At 39.2% G+C, this 18532-nt stretch overlaps 6 protein-coding genes across 6 annotated transcripts in view; 3 read left to right on the top strand and 3 right to left on the bottom strand.

Annotated features, from left to right (window-relative positions):
- LOC124634970 (serine/threonine-protein kinase SMG1) overlaps positions 1 to 7256 on the bottom strand; it is a 144550-nt gene extending 137294 nt beyond the window's left edge. Inside the window, exon 1 of the mRNA XM_047170673.1 lies at positions 364 to 7256. Within this exon, the coding sequence (XP_047026629.1) occupies positions 364 to 7128 (6765 nt within the window). The 5' untranslated portion in view covers positions 7129 to 7256. The remainder of the gene's footprint in view (positions 1 to 363) is intronic.
- Positions 7257 to 7787: 531 nt separating this feature from the next.
- Positions 7788 to 8921, top strand: LOC124634898 (ribosomal RNA-processing protein 7 homolog A). The gene is made up of 2 exons (XM_047170566.1): positions 7788 to 8064; positions 8145 to 8921. Exons 1-2 carry the CDS (start codon positions 8031 to 8033, stop codon positions 8900 to 8902), a joined length of 792 nt encoding a protein of 263 aa, XP_047026522.1. The 5' UTR covers positions 7788 to 8030; the 3' UTR covers positions 8903 to 8921.
- Positions 8915 to 11097, bottom strand: LOC124634896 (uncharacterized protein C7orf26). Its single transcript, XM_047170563.1, has 6 exons — positions 10937 to 11097; positions 10473 to 10771; positions 10124 to 10378; positions 9843 to 9984; positions 9450 to 9736; positions 8915 to 9365 (listed from the first exon to the last, which is right to left on the bottom strand). The coding sequence occupies exons 1-6, from the start codon at positions 11013 to 11015 to the stop codon at positions 9213 to 9215; spliced, it is 1215 nt and encodes a 404-aa protein (XP_047026519.1). The 5' UTR covers positions 11016 to 11097; the 3' UTR covers positions 8915 to 9212.
- Positions 11098 to 11455: 358 nt separating this feature from the next.
- On the top strand, positions 11456 to 13948 carry LOC124634897 (cleavage and polyadenylation specificity factor subunit 4). The gene is made up of 4 exons (XM_047170564.1): positions 11456 to 11669; positions 11758 to 12034; positions 12121 to 12361; positions 12634 to 13948. The coding sequence occupies exons 1-4, from the start codon at positions 11567 to 11569 to the stop codon at positions 12880 to 12882; spliced, it is 870 nt and encodes a 289-aa protein (XP_047026520.1). The 5' UTR covers positions 11456 to 11566; the 3' UTR covers positions 12883 to 13948.
- A 1447-nt stretch (positions 13949 to 15395) lies between these two features.
- LOC124634899 (NHP2-like protein 1) lies at positions 15396 to 16341 on the top strand. Its single transcript, XM_047170567.1, has 2 exons — positions 15396 to 15640; positions 15837 to 16341. The coding sequence occupies exons 1-2, from the start codon at positions 15638 to 15640 to the stop codon at positions 16224 to 16226; spliced, it is 393 nt and encodes a 130-aa protein (XP_047026523.1). The 5' UTR covers positions 15396 to 15637; the 3' UTR covers positions 16227 to 16341.
- A 171-nt stretch (positions 16342 to 16512) lies between these two features.
- On the bottom strand, positions 16513 to 18532 carry LOC124634895 (chitobiosyldiphosphodolichol beta-mannosyltransferase). Its single transcript, XM_047170562.1, has 4 exons — positions 17814 to 18532; positions 17325 to 17608; positions 16899 to 17184; positions 16513 to 16811 (listed from the first exon to the last, which is right to left on the bottom strand). The coding sequence occupies exons 1-4, from the start codon at positions 18359 to 18361 to the stop codon at positions 16601 to 16603; spliced, it is 1329 nt and encodes a 442-aa protein (XP_047026518.1). The 5' UTR covers positions 18362 to 18532; the 3' UTR covers positions 16513 to 16600.

Here is an 18532-nt window from a genome sequence, read left to right as displayed (position 1 = left end):
TAAATACTTCGATATTTATGTATCGCTCTTCATATCTCATAAATCAATGTTTATGCTCGTGCATATAATAGTATCGCTACGGTTTGTTATAATAAATATTTCAGTGCGAATTTCGACGTGTTACAATCGATTTTGCTTGCGATACCTGCGTCTTTTTTACGTATATTCGTTATTTACAAAAGTAAGAGAATGTGACGCGTTGCCGGTGGATACGAAAATATCCGTTTCATAAATAAATTACCGATACCTGAAGAATACGATTTTAAATAAAGATAACACATAAAGGCTGGCAAATTCTTAATGACAGAAAAGAACACGACAAAATGTAGTCAAACTAGAAAATAAATAAACTAGGAAACTCACCTCGACTCCTGTGACGCCCAGCGCCGTCACCAAGTTGGGTGTCATCCGGAACGGCACCTTCTCCGGCACGCGCAGCGTCTTGCCTTTCTCGAAGCACACGTTATAGTCTATATGCACCACCTCGCCCGACGTGAGGTCCACCAACACATTGTCCAAGTGCCTGTCGCCCAGACCGATAATGTACCCTATCGTGCTCATCACGGCCACCGAGTAGCTGTACCGGCGCGTCATCTGCCACCACTGCTCCGGACTCACACTGCTGCACCACAGCTCACGCCACAGCAGGTCGCGCGGAGTCTCCGCTGACAACTCCTGCAGAACTTGCTTCAGGATTGACACTGGCCATTCTTTTCTGTTTTCCGTTGAAATACCCGCTTCTTTCAAAAGAGGATTTAACTTGTTATAAAATAATTCGGAAGGTCGCAACACGTTAACGGTCTTATTGGTTCTAGCAGATAGAATGGCGGCTTCTCGATTTTGCCAGCGTTTGTACAATGCAAACAGTGGTGTCACGTTATCTACCCAGCTGATCAGTCCCGAACGCGGACCTAAGGGTATCACCGAGTAATGGCGCGCTCGATAAGTCTGATTATCATTGTTTTCAGAGTCTCTGGCCATCATTGTATTGGTAATAGACAGCAGCTGCATAATCCTCTCGTCCAAATGCAGATCTTCTAATCCCTTGAACAAGTACGTATAAGCCTTGCCGTCTGACCCGTAGAACACTAATTTCTTTGGTCTTGTCTTTGTTGGGAGAATAGCTACATTGTTTTCAACCGATTTTATAGTTACTCTAACGGCTCTCTGATTCGTATGTACTCCTGGCATAGTAATCACTGTATTTTTAAGCTCTGCCAATACAGGGCTGATATCTGACATTCTCAAAATGTATGGAGATCTTTTGTTCACTTTTTGTTGAAGTTTTATTTGTAGTTGTTTCAAGGGCGCCCACGACTCTTGTGGCTTATCTGGGTTCGTGGGGTTCTTCAACTTGTCTATAACATCCGTGATAAGAGACTGGAATTTATTTTGAAATGATAGTTCATGTGGCGTCTCTGGTTTAGCTGAAGTTACATGATAGAGTTGCTCTAAGACATAAACGATTGGCTCGAAGATAATACGATGTTTTTCTTTGATCAGCTTTTCTTTGTCTTCTGCAGATAAATACGAATTATTTTTGACCTTAGCAACTTCGATTTCTAATTGTGTCAGTCGCTTCGTAAACTCTGAGTGATGTTGGACCAATGTACCGAGGCACAACTCATCCCAAAGCAAATTAATTCTTTGCAATTCTTTGACTAACAGTTTAACTTGCAGAATCGTTTTCGGGGCTTGTTTTGCTAGAGTTTCAACCATATCAAGGAAACAAGAATTTAGCTCATTGTTGATAACTTTGTCGCTAGCGGCATCATCAATTTCGAGATTATCTTCACCGCTTTCAGCGTCATTGGACATAAACGTCCGTGCAACATTTAGCTCCATCAAATCATTCTGTTCATTTTCGACAGCTCCAACAACTGCTGGAAACGTGATCAGATGTGGCGTGTCCTCTGCCAGTCTGCACAATAGATCAGATACACATTTTCTCACATACGTTTCAGGGTGGTTGAGACGCGAAAACAACTGCGGAATAATTACTTTCCAAGGTTGGGTAGGTGTGTTTGCTAATCCAGATTCCAATACAGTTTGCAATTCCATTGCATGCTTTACGATTAAACGTAAAAGTCTCAACGTAGCATTAACAACAGCGTTTTCTCCGCTGTGATTTATGTAGTCTGATGCACATATAAGCTGTAGGAATTTAAAGTACGCATCTGCCGAAAGTTCAAAGTAAGAAAATACACGTTTTTGTGCTTGACGCCAAATATCCACCAACAAAGCAAGGTGCTCAGGAAAAGCGTTGCTTAAAGATGGTACAGTGCGCAGTTGGCTCTCTATCATTTCAGATGTATTAATTTCATTCCAATCGATATCTTCATCGTCGCAAGTAGCTTTTGTCTTCGACAATATTTCACAGACCGCCTCAAAGTCTTGCGGTGAGCATCCAATCATAACGCTCTCAATTTGTAACTTATCATTTTCTGTCAATTGCTCTCGGGTTTTGGAACTGAATTCTACCATTTTTCGACCCCACCTAAAGCACCAAGCTGCAAAACTAGCCCATGCTTTAGCCAGCCCTGGGCATTGATTGACGCCAAATTGCAGAAGTTTTCCGACGGCGGAGTCTGACACAGGAATAACATTCTCTGATATGTTGTTGTCTACTAAACCGATTTCTGGTAGAGCTGAAACCAACTTCAATAGGGGTGAATCCACATCCAATATATTTTCCGTTTCACTTTGGACCCATTTTGAAAGTGTGAGAAGTAATCTTGTACTCTTTTCCCTCAGTTCATAACTTTGCTCGCCCATAGCTAATCTTTGAGAAAACCCAAATGAAATACTTGCACAAAGGTTAACTGCTCGTACTTTAGTTTCTTCTTTCGCGTATGTCAACTTACAAAGTTCAGCTAAAGCAGTGGCGTTGTTAAGAGTCCAAATCTCGAGGTCATAAGTATTAGTTGACATTAGCAGTGCTTCACTTAAGTCTTCTAGATTATTAATGTTTCCTAAACACATTTGGAAAGCTGAATTTTGCTTAAAATGTTTCAGTAGTTCTCTCTTTGCCATTATCAAGTTTGAGTTCTTCCTTGCACTTTTTATAACATCCAAACGAAGGCATTCTGCGAAGAAAATATTTTCTTCTGTCAGGTTTAGTTTTGTAAAATATTGATTCCACCATAATATTCGGCTCAAATTCTTGAATTCAGTTCCGTACTTATACTCTTTCACAGTTGATGGTTTAAATGGATTAGAAATTGCCTTCCCATTCTTGACAATGTTGCATAGCCCATGATTGGCCAATTGTAACACAGCGACTTCTTTTAAAAAGTGTACGGCATTGGTCCTGGAAAATTCTTCCGCTTGCGATTTGAGTAAGAGGTCACATTGTTTTAATGTATCCTCATATTTGTCATTATATTCACTGTTATACATCTGCACTGCAGTGCACACTAGCGTCGATTCAATTTTATTTAATAAACCTTGGTAGGAGCAGGTGTTCTTCGGTAAGCTATTGGCTTCAATATCAAGAATATCCCAGCTAGTGAATTCTTGTGGAATTTCTGAAGAATCTTCGAAAAACTTCAATGATGAAAAGGAGCACCACTGTGAACTATTCGCATGAGACTGTTCATTGTCTTTCCATTCTTGCATGTCATCCCAGCTTTGTATGTGTTTGTAACTTTCCATTATCTGGTCGTCAATAAATCTTTTACTCCTTGTGTCGACTTGCGCTGTTGATGATTCGCTATCTTTTGCCTCATCATTAGGTTTTAAGTTATTTAGTTTTTTATAGAACTCTATAGCTAGTTCATGTCTAGAGTTTGCCTGTTCGGCGGCTCCTTTTAGCCAAAGAAATTTCATATCAAAGTTCTGTTTTATCCAGACATACAATCCGTGCAAAACCTCTGGCTCTTCAATTTGTATAAGGGCTCGTGCAATACTAATAGCAAAGAATTCTATGTCAGTATTCGAGTTGGGATTAGCAGCAGCATTTTGCAATATGAGAGAAGCATGGTAAATAGCAGCGCCAAAATGTCCAGCGTACAGACTGACCACGAGCGCAGCAGGACGCACTCTGGTGAGCCACTCTCGACACGTAGGCCAGTTCGTATGGAAGAAGGTTCGAACAGGTTTTGCAACAGCTGGTAATACTGTGGCGGTACCTTCTGCCGCGTTATAAATATATTTTTCTAAGAACATCATGAACTCTGTTATCCAACGCGTCCTCGTCTGTTCTGAAGTAGTAACTTCGACTAACGTCTGTTGATCAGTACCAATGTATTTCGTGTCGTGAGATGATATTTCTCTAGCTATTCCCTTCAAGGCTCCCTCTATTCGCATGAATGTTTCTTGTGGTTTGCCCAGAATCGTCCTTAATTTCAAAGACACGCAAGTTTGAGCCAGTTCTGAGAGCGCCCAGCCAACACAGATAGAAGAGAAGCTGGTAGCACATTGTCGGAAGAACAATAAATTATTTTCGTCAATATCGGACGTTTGTAATGGCCACGATGTCAAAAACGCATCCACTAATGCTTTCTTGTCCTCAATTGTATGCTGGAGAAGACAGTTCATTATAATTTTGAAATGTTGATTAGAGAGATTACAAAAGGATCCTCGCATTAGGTATTCTTTAAAAGAATTAGCCTTAGTATCACTATTGAGCACATTCAGGCTCATCTTTCTGGCAGTAAACACTTTTACCACTTGTTTGTCTAATTCCAGTTGAACAATATCCCACGGCAATTCAAATAGTACATCTTTGCAAACATTTGACAATGTTTTATTTTGGTTATCAATATGTAAAATACAAAGTACTGCTATTGTTTTCAAAACCAAAACATTCCATGTGAGAGTTTTATTTTTAAGTAAATGTTGGGAATTCTTCATAACAAGCAAAACTACATCTTCATCGAATTGATATGCCAGTGTTAGCATATTAGTAGTTAATACCACGAAGCCCTTGGACATGCTCACAATGGGTAAATACTTATCTAGCTGACAAAATATATCAGATATCCAATTGAGAACCAAAATTAAAGTTTCTTTTGGAGTTTCTTCATCTAAGACCATACTTAATGTATTGAGGATAACGGCTAAGTGGCCAGATGTGGGGCTGGAGCTCGACACGTCTCCGAGACTAAGGTTTGATAGGCCAAATATGTCATTAGCTCTTTGCTGGGTATTTGTAACCAAGTCGCTTGAAGCAATGAAGTGATTATTCTTTTTGCAATGCGAATAAAGTAAATATAGGACAGAATATTGAAGAGCTGGCTTTTCTTTAATTAGATTTAATTCATGGGGACACATCTTTATAGCCAACAGTTCTAGTATGCTTGGTTGTAATGCCCACATTCCAATTATAGAGTTACTAGCATTTGCTAGATCTGACAAACATTGTAAATAGAAAATCACATTTTTATCTGCATCATCAATGTGCACGTTTTCATGATATTCTGGTATTATTATTTGTACATCTGGCAATATAACTGAATAGGAATTCTGAATATCTGTCAAGACATATTTATATGTTTCTTGTAAAAGTGGAATATTCTTCAAGTTTAGCAAGTTACTGTACACTGACATCACACTGTTTAAAATCAGAGAGCTATCTGAGTAGCGCAGCGGACGCAATAGTGATTCAGGCCCAATCGTTTGAGATATGAACTCTACAGGTAGGTTTGAAGAGATTTCCTTGATCACTGTAGATACTAACTCAATAACACTCAGGCTGACGCTTTCTTCTCCGCGCAAGAAGTTAGTCATCTCTTTTGAAATCAATGCAAATAAAGCAGGGGAGCAAGATGAGGATTTAGATTGTAAATATTTTAATAGTAAAGCAATGCATTCATTACCTGCCAATATCAGATCAGCATCTGCGTCATCCTTCAGGGTTTTAGTTAAAACTTGCAGAATTTTAGTGAATGCTTCAGTTAGAAATGACCATGACACAATTTGTGTGACAGTAGGACTCAAAAGTGTTCCCAAACTTTTGACAACAGTGTTGAATACATTGAGGAATGATGTGATCTTCTGCATACAATCTTCAGGTGTAGTCACATCATTTTGTTTTTCTGTACGATTTGGATCCATGTCCGTAGAATAAGCCACCATGTCTTCTACAAACTGGTTCAGTAGATTCACTGAAAATCCAACATCAGCTTGCCAGTGGCGACTCAGTTTGAACAATGATTGTAGAGCAAAGTCTTTGATCCTCTTAGGCTGAGCGTTATCAACATGCCAACCAACCAGTATATCCACAGTGTCCACAAAATGGTTTGCAAAGTGTTCTGGATATGAATTTGACATGACAATCATGGCATTTATAGCAGACATGAAGACATCAGCTGAGTCTGTGCCTTCAATGACAGTCTGAAGCCTGTCCAGAGTCAATTCAGCAAAATCAGTCAAATGAGGTGTTTGGTAATCCAGTTGAAAGGTCTCTGTAAATGATAGAATCAGATAATGTTTAATAGTTGAGTTGTGCACAGCAAAGGTAGCTGCAATCCAATCCAGATGTTTTCGAAAGTCAGGGCCCATGACGTAGCCGATTCTTCCAAGAACTATTGATGCACCTTCCTTTGTCTCAGGCCCAGGGGCATCATAGAGCACATCCAGGAGTGATTCCACTAATATGTCGTAAGAACGGCGTATGTACCGCGAGTTCTCCGGCAACATGATGGCGTCCTGAAGTTTGCTACATATGACAAGCGATTTTTCCATGTCCACCTCGGCACACAGTCGACGCAGCAACTTGGAGATTCGCGGATCTTCCGGGAGATTGACGACCAACTCTGATCGTTCATAGAACTTGTTGCTGTTGTTTCCTTGCGACCAGGTGTCGTTGGAGGACTGGTTTAGCGATTCGTGATATTTATAGGAATTATCGAGGGGTTCACGATCACCGCGGGGCGGGAATCCGCCGCGGCCCCTGCCCCCGCGCCCACCGCCTCGCGACGGCCTGAACTCGGTGACACGACCGCGGGACCGATACCTGCCATCTCTGGACGGCCCCCCAAAAGATGAGGATGCATCATACGCACCAACATAACCTCTGACCTTATCGTCCGTGTTTTCTTGTCCAATTTCGTCCCTTTCTGGAGCATCGATACCCTCCGTTCCCTTCGGGTTTTTTACTTTACTATTTGCAGTGGTGGATATCATCACTAGAAATTTTGTCAAACACGTAATTGTAACCACACATGGCCGTAAAATTACGACAAAATACGGGCAAAACAGACACTCTCCGCCAACAGTCACTGTATATCATAGACAAAATAGTAAATCTGTCACGACTGTCACTGTTGTTGTTGAGTCTGTCAACTTCTGTCAATATGCGGGCATAGAGTATATGTAGAATCTAGTAATTTCAAAACGAAGCAATGTTTGTTTCGTATTATATAAATGTTAATATGGATAATGATTTAGACTAAGAGTCTTTCAATTTTTCACAAATTAACATCCATTTATTGTATGTGTAATAAATTTGGGAACATGAAACAATAAATAGACTGAAATCATTTGTACTCGAATTCAAATTTAAAATGTTCGGATTTTGACTGTATTAGTTTAATTGCATTCATAACAATCTAAAATGATATAAGAAAATGTATCGTGAATTTGAAATAATAATTTTGTATGTAATTTAATTTTGACATTGGTTGGTATTATTATTTATTTATTTACTCGTTAATGACATTTATTAGTGTATTTTAATTTGAAGTGTTGGGACTTTCATTTCTTTGGTATACCTATTCTGATTGAAATTATTAATAATAAAAACCATTGTTTTATTATTTGCATGCCCATTGCCGGCAAAACATGGAGAACTTATATTTTATTGTAACATCTATGTACTTACCACCCATGTTTGCAAAATAAATGATTTGATTTGATTTGATTTTGATTTGATTTTGAACGACGAATGCAATTGTCAATTCGTAGGTACAATACAAAACATAACCTCATCGAATTGAATAAACATGTTGAACGTTGTTATTTTTTCTGATAACTAATAAAATATTAAGATATCCTATTAAATTACACAAATTCTTAAAACCTTTAAAATGAAGGCCACGAAACGTGTTCAAGATTTTAAATGTAAGCCGTGTTTGAGATTACTAATATTTTGTTCACCTACTTATTTTACTTTAGGTTTAATACAAAATTTCTCTTTACAGATTTACCTCTCAAGTTAACCGCAGATTCAGAGGCACCGCACACAATTTATATGAAGGAACACATAGTAAGAGAACACACAAAAGACAAACCTCAGGGTCGTACACTGCTAGTAGTGAACGTGCCTCCATACGCTGACGAGAAAGGTTTGATGAACGCATTCAGAGAAGCTGGTTCTGTGCAGTCAGTGCAACTGTGCCTCAAACCCTCAACTGCCGATGTCAAAGTTATTAACAGGTTCATACCTGAACCAAATACCACCACATTTAGAGCAGCATACATAGTTTTCAAAAAGGTAGCAGAATTAGACAAAGCTTTAAAGTTAACCCAACTACAGCCCCTGAACTCTGAAGATCATCAAGTTAAAGTTGGAATGAAAAAGTGGATAGATGAGTATAACAGTCGCATAGTATTGCCTAAAACACTGAAAGAAAACATTGAAACATTCATGAAACAGTTTGACGAAAATGCCCAGAAAGCAGAAAAGAAAGAGAAGGAGTTAGAACAAGAAGATGATGAGGGCTGGGTCACAGTCACCAAGAGGGGCAAAGTGCAGAGCTTTGCAAGAACTGAGAAAGTAGAAAACAAGATAATGCAGAAGGAAGAGAAGAATAAGAAGCGGAAAGAGTTGAAGAACTTCTACACCTTCCAAATAAGAGAATCTAAAATGAAACATATTGTATCACTCAGGCAGAAGTTTGAAGAAGATAAGAAGAAAATAGCGCAGATCAAACAGAGTCGTAGATTTAAACCATTTTGAAATAAATCATAGTTAATTATCACAGTATTTTATTTACAGTATACATATTTAAATTATAAGATAAAGTTTTAGTTACAAATACTTTAAAATTGATACACTGTAATTGGCCACCACAAAATTATACATGCATAACATAATTGTACTATTTTCATTATACAGTAAATAACTTCTTGATAACCAGTATCAACAACAACTTCGGGACTAATATGCTTTCATTTCATTTCCACAAAAGGTCTGTAATGAGAGCACTACACAAGTATCTTTAAGTTTTGAAGAACTTCTCAATGTTCAAACTGAGTGTGAGCACATGTCAGATAGTTTGTTGGTGAGTCTTTATGATGATCCGTAGCAGTCGGTTCTCTGGTAAGGTGTCCAACGCTGCAAGGAGGTTGCTCATGTTGCCATAAACACAGCCATTTGCAAGGGCCACTTGAACTGCTTGCCCAATCCTGTCTAAGGAATCCTGTAAATAACAAAATATTAAGATAAATAGAATACTATTGAGCAATAAATTAATTTCTTTCTCTATTGTTATAGTAATACCAACCTGTAATTTAGTGTCAGTCTGTAACTTGCCACCTCTTTTGAGCACACCATGAGCATACCCCTGCACTATGGGCGCCAGTGCAGCCAAGTGTTGTGCATTCACTGCAGTGGGAGGGCCGTGAGTACGTCTCCCAGCTCGCAAGCTATGCAGCACACCAAGATGCAGCTTTATGTATAACTCACACTCTGTGAGAGGTTTGTTTGTCACAGTCTTTATAATTGCTCTGTCATTTTCACCTTCCAGTTTAATTTTCTTCACTGGTACTGGGACTTCTACCATTTCAGCATCTAGAAAGTACATTTTTTATCAGGCCTTCACTGAATATTTGATACACCTTTTTGTTTTCTAAGTAAGCAGGATGATAGTCCTACATAGGTTGATGTAACTTCTTACCATCATCAATATAAAGTGGAGCAAGTGCACACCAGTGTATGAGGCCAGCCAGGGGTGTCACAGCAGCCATAGGTATGGAGCCACTAGGCAATGCTGCAGGGTTCAATTGTGCTGACATGCACAGGGTAGGGTTTGAGTAAACCTGAAAAAATACATTTTACTTTTGGTTATTTTAGTCTAGAAATACATATTGATGTGTTTTTGGCAATGAAAAACAATAATATCAATAATCTTCCCATTTCTATGTTTTAATAAACGTTGGTAATAGCATAATGACTTACCCAAGCAGTTATCACTTCCAAAAGGTTCTTAGGGGGCAGTTTTGTGGAGCCTTGAGCATCATGCATATACAATTCAGTCACTGCAGTGATGAAGTTAGACACAAACTGTGGTGCCGTGTTAGCCAGGGACCTTAGGGCTAGTTGGTTTGAAGTGTTCAAGTAGAAGTGGTCTCTGATGACATTCTCAACCAGCTGAAGGGATTGTGATGATGAACACCCCATTTGCTGAAGCCAAACTCCAACAGCCAGTAAAACCTGAAAAGTAAAATGATTATAAGTATATCATGCAGAAGTCATATAGTAAGATTTTATATGGTGTATAAGGAATCTCTAGAAATTCAAAACTCACTGGAGTACTTGATGCAGACACTGCCATGCTGGCAAGGATACTCAGTATTTTCAACCTTCTTTGACTCTCCATGCCTCCAAACAGCGACAGAAACACTGTATTCTTAGTTGTCTCATTTGTACAGGCGGACAGATAGTCGCATATTATGTCTATCAGCTGAAGATCTTGTAGAGGCGTGAGGCCCGCGCCTCGGCGGCCACCGCGCCGGTCTGACTCGCAGAACACGAACTCTGATATGATATCCATCGCTATATCTAGCTGCTTGCTTGATGGAGCCGCCCGGCCCACCAGCAATTGTTCTGAAAGAAATATCAAATGTCATGAAGTAATAAGTAAACAAAAAGGACAATAATAACTAAAACCAACCTAAGTAGAAAGCAGGTTTTTAGATAGTTTAAAGATACGAGATGTGTACAGAATGCATTATAAATAAATACGTCGTTATTGGTTATTTCTCCACTTACCAATTCTGATAAGAGCTTCCCTAGCACAGGTAGGAAACTCAAATTTCCTTAAAGCATGTTTTAAATCTGATACAGACATCTTTACGTATTGCTTTTTATCCTATTATAAAAAATAATTAAAACCTGCTATGAAGCAAACTTTGACAATGACAAAATATGTGAACCAATTTTCTGTGATCGTGGTTTCTCTTTCTATACTACTAGATAAACAGAGATAAGACTCTTTAGAGTCTTTTATGCTGAACATAGCAGATTTTGAGTACCTGGAACATTTTGAGCTCTTGCTGAAGTTGCGTTTCATTTGATTGCTGATTAGAAAATCAAAATTATTATATTCAACGAAAACCGTGGTTACTATTATTTATTAATGAAAGTAAGATGCGCCTAGGTGTAGAAAAAAGACATTTAAATATTTAATTATTACGTTAATAACTTTTGCATGGTTAGTTTTATTCATTCTTTTGTTCTAAATTATCTGTATCATAGCTACTGCCGCTGGCGGCCTCTGTCTGTCATTCAGCAGATTCATCTGTCATTTTGCGTGTGATTTGCGATCGGTCGTCGTTTGATGTTGCTAAACGAATATAATCCTTTATTTCTAACTAATAAGTGAAAATAGTCTAATAAAACATGGAAGTCATAGTTGCTAATGTCGACCATATTAAATTTGATATAGATTATGCTTTGGAAGAACAGTATGGGGCACTACCGTTACCATTCCCAGGAATGGATAGTGAGTTGTTATTCTACCAGTAAACAGTCCAAAATCAAATCCTTGGCGCAGGTTTAACTACGATGTTGAATTATTTCCTTATTTCCAGAGTCGACCGCTGCAGTATGTGAATTTTTCAGCCAGCCCGGAGGTTGTGGCAATGGCCCTCAATGTCCGTACAGACACGTCCGAGGGGACCGCACGGTGGTCTGCAAGCATTGGCTCAGAGGGCTATGCAAGAAAGGTGACCAGTGCGAGTTCCTTCACGAGTACGACATGTCAAAGATGCCTGAATGTTACTTCTATGCCAGATTCAATGCATGCCACAACAAAGAATGTCCATTCCTTCACATAGATCCTGAAAGTAAAATTAAAGATTGCCCATGGTATGTATTTATTTAAGCTACATTTCACAGGCTTATAAATTGATAATATATTTTTTTACTTAAATCAAATAAAATGATTTTTCCAGGTATGACCGAGGTTTCTGCCGGCACGGTCCTCACTGCCGACACCGGCACGTGCGGCGAGTGCTCTGCATGAACTACCTGTCTGGCTTCTGTCCTGATGGCTCCTCCTGCAAATACATGCATCCTCGGTTTGAGCTTCCCGCCCCTCCTGAACAAACAAAGGATGCTAAGAGACTACCCGTGTGTCATTACTGCTCTGAGGCTGGACACAAAGCTTCATCTTGCAATAAAATACCAGCTGAGGTGTGTATTCTAAGCTAATTTAATTACACACTGTTAATAACAATAATTAAGGGCATAAATAATTTAGTACAAAGATACTGCTTATTTCAAAAGAAATTCTTACCAGCAGACCTGTATCTTCTTGGCATTAATATTTTTGCTTTAAATATAGCTGTCATAAAAGTTAGAATAAATAATTTATTTAAGAATTAATTTCACCAACTTTGCAACCCCTAGTTTACCTATTGGTCTCATTTCGTCTCTATTTAAATATTTCTATGATTAAATTACAGCAAAGAGAAGCTGCCCAGAGACAGGAAGAGGCCAGATATCGCGCCCTTGGCTACGTCAAACCGGCCGAGAATGACGACAACAATGCTCAAAGACTGCAGAGGATCGTCCACAAACCTCTTGAAGAGGTCACATGCTTCAAATGTGGCACTAAAGGACATTATGCCAACAAGTGCCCCAAGGGACATCTCGCTTTCCTGTCTAGCCAGTCCAACCAGAACAATATGAACACATTCAAAAAACCCAACTAGTACAGATATGTGAAGCCCTCATTAGAGAGGCTTCAGTGACAGACTATTCATTAAAAATAAGTTATGTGAAAATTAAAATATTAGAGTGCAACTCAAACTTGCAACAATATCCCACATTGCATGTTATTCATAACTATCTTTGTACATTACATTCTTCATTCATTGTAATAGTGCTTGTAAAATGCAGTATATATACGCATGAACTCCAAAACGATTACAGATTAGCGTGTTATACCTGCGTTCAAACTCGGTTTTGTAAGCTCTATGTATTATACTCACAGTTATATGCACGTCTTTTGGCAAACATTACTGCTACGACTTACAAGCGTTTTCTTGTTCATAAGATTTTTTAACAGCAAGTGTGTACATAGCTGATTATGCCAAACCGAGCGTATACACATAATCATTTATAGTAATACAGCATATTTTATACTCGATTGGTATCTAAGACCCAGACTCCACCAAGGCGGAGCGAAGCGGAAAAGTTTTTAAACATCCAGTAGAATTTCCCACCACAGGGGGGATACTACCGAATGGGCGAATAACGAAATTCCATTGGTTGTTAAATATAAAATTCTGCTAGTCTTTCGTAACACGTATTTATGATGTGTAGTCAAGGACGCCACTTCTGTTGTAAATAAAGCAAATGCGTAGATATTACTACATATACCCGTGACCCATAGATGCATGCATATATATACAATAAAATTTAGGACCATATTCCAAATGCGACGATTGGTAGGGGGAAAATATTTTACTTTTATGAATATATGGTATGAATTTTCGAAGTAAAACCAAGACAATAAAACTTTCTTTGGGGTATATTATTTTCGATCGAATGACAAGATAATGTCCCCGAATATCTTTTCTTACCACACAGTAAAACACCAAAAAATCTTTTTAATTTCCCGCTACCATTTGAAGCTGTGGACAGTAGGCTAAGTTTAATCTTGGACGCCATGCCACTGGCTTTTACCGGTGCTCGTTTAGTACGCGGTTGTATTAAAAAAACATGTAAAATAGTTTTGTTTGTGTTGGGTTTTGGTTAATAAATTATAACTGAAAATTACATCTTTACTCGCAATAAAGTATAGATAAGTACAGTTATTTGTGACCAGGGCCACACAGTTTTTTTTTTATTAATTCATTACTGTTGAGATTAGGATTAAGTGCCTAAGAGAGTTATCTAGATGCGAACGCAAAGCGGTGCGGCGCGAACTCTCAATTCGCATAGTAAATCGCGCCACACCGCTCCGAGTTCGCGTTCAGATCGCTCCCTGGACACACCCTTAGAATTTGTACCCTACGCCTAATATTATCCTTCGTCATGAGGATGACTGAGGTGATTCTCACACTGCCCCGCATGATGCAGCGTAGCGCGTGGATGCGTGTTCTTCCGTTGTTTGTAAGTATCTCCGTTTGTATGGAAAACACGCACAGTCTAACACACTGAAAATGCATCCACGCGCGTTCATGCGGATCACGCGCATACACGCGGAGAATCATGCACCCCCGCGCGTAGGTGCGGGGCGAGACGCATGATATGGTACACCGAATCCCGCATGGCCGCGCGTGATTTTGAATGGGCGTGACGTGTTTTTTTGAAAATGGATCTCGATGAAAGCCGCCGTGCGTGAATCTGCAAAACGCATCTACGCGCGTGAGTGCGCAAAAAACCCGCACGATGATGCAGATCTGGACTCCTGCAGGAACGCGCGTAGGTGCGTCGACACGCAATATGCAGCATCATGCGGGGCAGTGTGAAGATCGCCTTATACATGTTATTACCCCGACAATATATCTTAGAATTATTTTTAATAAATCATTAAAGTCCAAAGTTGTATCTTTTATTATCCCTTACCATATGATGATGATGATGTCCTCCTAGCCGATTATCGGCTACGGCGGCTGTTCTCATGTAAGGAGATTAGCCAACTACGCAGGACATATTATAGTGCACGAGCATTTGCGCAGACACAGGTGCACTCACTATTCCTTAACTCTCATAGCCCGATGGGACGGTAATCCGACACGACCGGAGAGAGATCAGGCGCAGGGCCGACATTTACGTGCTCTCCGATGCACGGGTGTATCAATCACCAGCTTCCAGGCTCCGGGCTGCTTTGTGAAAGTCTTCTAAAACCCACAAGGCGATTTCGGCCCGACTCGGGAATCGAACCCGAGACCTCGTGCTTAGCAGCCGCACTTGCGACAGCTAGACCAACGAGTACAACCATATACCAAAAGGTTCTTTCACATTCGGCAAAGGCAGACGTGACTGCGCGAGTGCCGCAAACCCAACTAAAAAGTGGAAAGAATGTGGTCTATTCAGCCGTTCAAAGCTCAACAAAAAGCAAAGCAAAGAAAAACACATGTTGTTATGAATTCATGCCTAATAAATTACACACAATGCATTGGAATAATTGCATTGGCTTTTTTTATTTTACTTTTCGTATGAACCTATTGCGAATGAAAATAGCCTCTTTTTATTTTTATTGGATTGCCACCCTGAATTTCAGAACTGAACAGTCCTGTCATAAGTGTCAAAGTCGTAACGCACCGCACGCATTGTCGCATCGCGTCTTTTCTCGTATTTGTGATTACTTATTATTTCTCTGTTTACTGTAAGTAAACCTAGTTCTAGCAATACTTCAACGGTTTCTAGTTTTCCCTGCCCGTCAAGGTCCTCAGTGAAGCGAGAAATCGCCGAGAGGTTGAGAAATAAATCAACGCTCGGAAAAAAGAGATAACCAACATGGTGAGCACGTGTACTTTTCTCTGATATAGTTTTAAATAATTCAATTTCAGACAAATTCCCATTGTTTTCACTTAAGGTTTAAAATTAATAATATTTGTATTTACGTCAGAGTAAGGACAAAAATAACAACACGTTGTGAATTTGAGGTTATGTTTACAATGCCGCCTCTTCAATTAGGTTATTTAAATTTTTGCAGGGCGATTCAGAGGCAGCAGTTAACCCTAAAGCATACCCACTTGCCGATGCCGCTCTCACGGCCAAGATCTTGAACTTGGTGCAGCAAGCCGCCAACTACAAGCAGCTACGTAAGGGCGCCAATGAAGCGACCAAGACGTTGAACAGGGGACTCTCCGAGTTCATCATAATGGCGGCGGATGCCGAGCCATTGGAAATTGTGCTACACATTCCTATCCTCTGTGAGGACAAAAATGTACCTTATGTATTTGTTAGGTCAAAGCAGGCTCTGGGCAGAGCATGTGGTGTCTCCCGGCCGATCATCTCCTGTTCTATTACTATCAATGAAGGTTCCCAGTTGAAACCGCAAATTCAGAGCATTCAACAAGAAATTGAAAGACTCCTAGTTTAAGCGATTTGTGTGTAAAAGTGCTATTTTTAATAATACAAATAAAATTGTTTTATACAATAAAAATTACATGGATAGCAATTTGAAAAATCCATGAAATACAAAAACGAATAACCAATTATTGTCTCTCATTATCTTCACCTCTATGTCACAAGCATGCCTAAAAGTACTTATAGTAATACAGAATGCCTGTGTTACAAAATGTATGTTATTTATAACACAGAAAGCAGAGGAGTACGTACATCAACCAACATGGTTAATTTTCTGTTTTCAATGAACAAAACTTGCACTATATGTATGTATGTATAATAATCATTGTATTAAAATAAAGCATCATATACATTAATTTGGACCTAAAGCTAGAACAACAACTTTGATCATACAAATAACTTCTTGACCCTGAGGTTCCAGTTATCTTCCCATCTAGTCTGTCTGAACACAGCTATCTCTTTGCGCATTCTCTCTGCTATCTTGTTCTGTTCAGTGTTGTTGGGGAACCCTTCAAACCAACGAACTAAATCTTTGAACAGTTCATTGCTTGATCTAAATGTGTACCCATTGACTCCATTTTCAACAAGCTCATCAAGGCTGAAAACAAACAAATAGTTTTAAGATAAATGAGAGTTACTTCAGGCAAAATACTTTAGTGTAATATGATGTATCATTACTACCTACCAAAGAAAATCAAAAGCACATACAGGGAGTCCAGCTCCAAACATATCAACTATCTTCATGGGCAGGTCTAAGCCTGAGGAACTTGTATGTAGACACACACCAAGGTCTGCACTGCCCACCATCTTGGGGTAGTCTGCAGCATCGAGCCATGGTGTGAACACCCGGATGTTCTGCCATTTCCTTCTTGCTATTTCCTTTAAATAATTGTCCTTCTCCGGACCCTTGCCAGTGATTACACAGATCAGCTTCGGCAGATTTTCAGATATTTCACAAGCTGATTCATACACTGAAAATAATAACATTTAGTTAAATACATAATGCAATGTATTCTTCATTACTTAAAGCACATAAAATATCCATAACTTAAAAAAAATATGAAAAACATGCAATTTATAAGTTACTGGGACAAAACAAAAACAGACTAACTCTGTAAAGCCTCCATCAGTAATCCAAAGTCTTCATCTGGTGTCCAGCTAGTACTGCTGAACAGTAGGCCCGGTCTATCAGGCAGCGGTTGCACTTGCCCATCAGACGAACAAGTGAATAGTGTCTTCACAATGTCCTGTTGATGGGGATCATTGAGCTGCTCCCGACCCTGGCCTCCAAATTCAGGGAATGTCTTGCTTAGCTGCAGGAACCAATCATGTTTCTCTTGTAGTGAGAGTGGCTTGAATATTTTTGGTGGTCTATCATAAAGCACTATTGCATTGCTAAAACCAAATATTTCATGCATTTCAATTTTAGTATATTTTTTAAATTCTCAAGTAACTTCAAAAGTTTACAACCACACTCTTCAAACATAATAGTGGGAGATAGATCTGAAATTATCCTAAAGTTGGTAGATAATATCACACTATTATCAGATATTGAGATGCTAAAAGGCTATCACTACAAAATATTAAACGTGACACTTACTGAACATTCCAATTCATTAACAAATCTTCCTTCATAGAATAAGTTACACATATACTGTTATCTGCTGACTGACCAAAGAACTTCTCTATAAATCTTGCAAATCTTACTATATAGTGATCAGGCGTTAGAGACATCGCCATTATAGAATACGCATAGTTGTGCCAGTCTATTATGTACTTTGCTTTCGTGAATAAGCAGTATATCCGACATACAGGCAGAGTGGGAATAGCTGGAGGGTTCTGACACAGCACGAAGTGGCATTTCCCCGTGACGACCAACGTTAAAAGTAAGCTTATTGTCTGCCATATCGCTTTGGCCACATATCTCACTATCGCAGGACCACTAAGATTTATTGAGCGTAGTTTCGTGATAGTAATGTGAGGGTGCTCCAGGATTTCTGTGAGAGGTTGAGAATCCAAGTACCCAATTATATTCACATCCAATCCATTATTTGCAAGAGATAACGCATGATATTGCATACGTGGACTTCTGCCGATATCGCCCAAAACTACGACTTTGACAACTTTTCTATCTTGTTGTGCTGCCATTGTACCTTGATATAAGTTCGCACGATTACTAGTTTTACCACTATTTATTACACCTCATAACTTAGGAAGTTTGTGCCACTTTTTCACTACAACCGGTGATTAATATTCGGACTGTTTTCAAATATTTACTTTTCGTGCACCGCACAACAGATGAAAATGACATTGATAGAT

The sequence above is a fragment of the Helicoverpa zea genome, chromosome 12 (assembly GCF_022581195.2).
Source record: "Helicoverpa zea isolate HzStark_Cry1AcR chromosome 12, ilHelZeax1.1, whole genome shotgun sequence".
NCBI classification, from domain to species: Eukaryota; Metazoa; Arthropoda; class Insecta; order Lepidoptera; family Noctuidae; genus Helicoverpa; species Helicoverpa zea.
The sequence above is the reverse complement of the archived record's forward strand: the minus strand, read 5'-3'. Positions and strand labels throughout refer to the sequence as shown.

Excerpts from the sequence above, each read along its gene's own strand:
- LOC124634898 (XM_047170566.1), top strand. The coding sequence starts at position 8,031 with ATGAAGGCCACGAAACGTGTTCAAGATTTTAAAT. Across the intron at positions 8,065-8,144 it reads ACGTGTTCAAGATTTTAAAT|ATTTACCTCTCAAGTTAACC; the intron begins GTAAGCCGTGTT and ends TTCTCTTTACAG.
- LOC124634896 (XM_047170563.1), bottom strand. The coding sequence starts at position 11,015 with ATGTCTGTATCAGATTTAAAACATGCTTTAAGGAAATTTGAGTTTCCT. Across the intron at positions 9,737-9,842 it reads TCCACTTTATATTGATGATG|ATGCTGAAATGGTAGAAGTC; the intron begins GTAAGAAGTTAC and ends TGTACTTTCTAG. Across the intron at positions 9,366-9,449 it reads AGACTGACACTAAATTACAG|GATTCCTTAGACAGGATTGG; the intron begins GTTGGTATTACT and ends TGTTATTTACAG.
- LOC124634897 (XM_047170564.1), top strand. The coding sequence starts at position 11,567 with ATGGAAGTCATAGTTGCTAATGTCGACCATATTAAATTTGATATAGAT. Across the intron at positions 11,670-11,757 it reads ACCATTCCCAGGAATGGATA|AGTCGACCGCTGCAGTATGT; the intron begins GTGAGTTGTTAT and ends CCTTATTTCCAG. Across the intron at positions 12,035-12,120 it reads AAAATTAAAGATTGCCCATG|GTATGACCGAGGTTTCTGCC; the intron begins GTATGTATTTAT and ends TGATTTTTCCAG.
- LOC124634895 (XM_047170562.1), bottom strand. The coding sequence starts at position 18,361 with ATGGCAGCACAACAAGATAGAAAAGTTGTCAAAGTCGTAGTTTTGGGC. Across the intron at positions 17,609-17,813 it reads TTAATGAATTGGAATGTTCA|CAATGCAATAGTGCTTTATG; the intron begins GTAAGTGTCACG and ends ATTTGGTTTTAG. Across the intron at positions 17,185-17,324 it reads ACTGATGGAGGCTTTACAGA|TGTATGAATCAGCTTGTGAA; the intron begins GTTAGTCTGTTT and ends TATTATTTTCAG.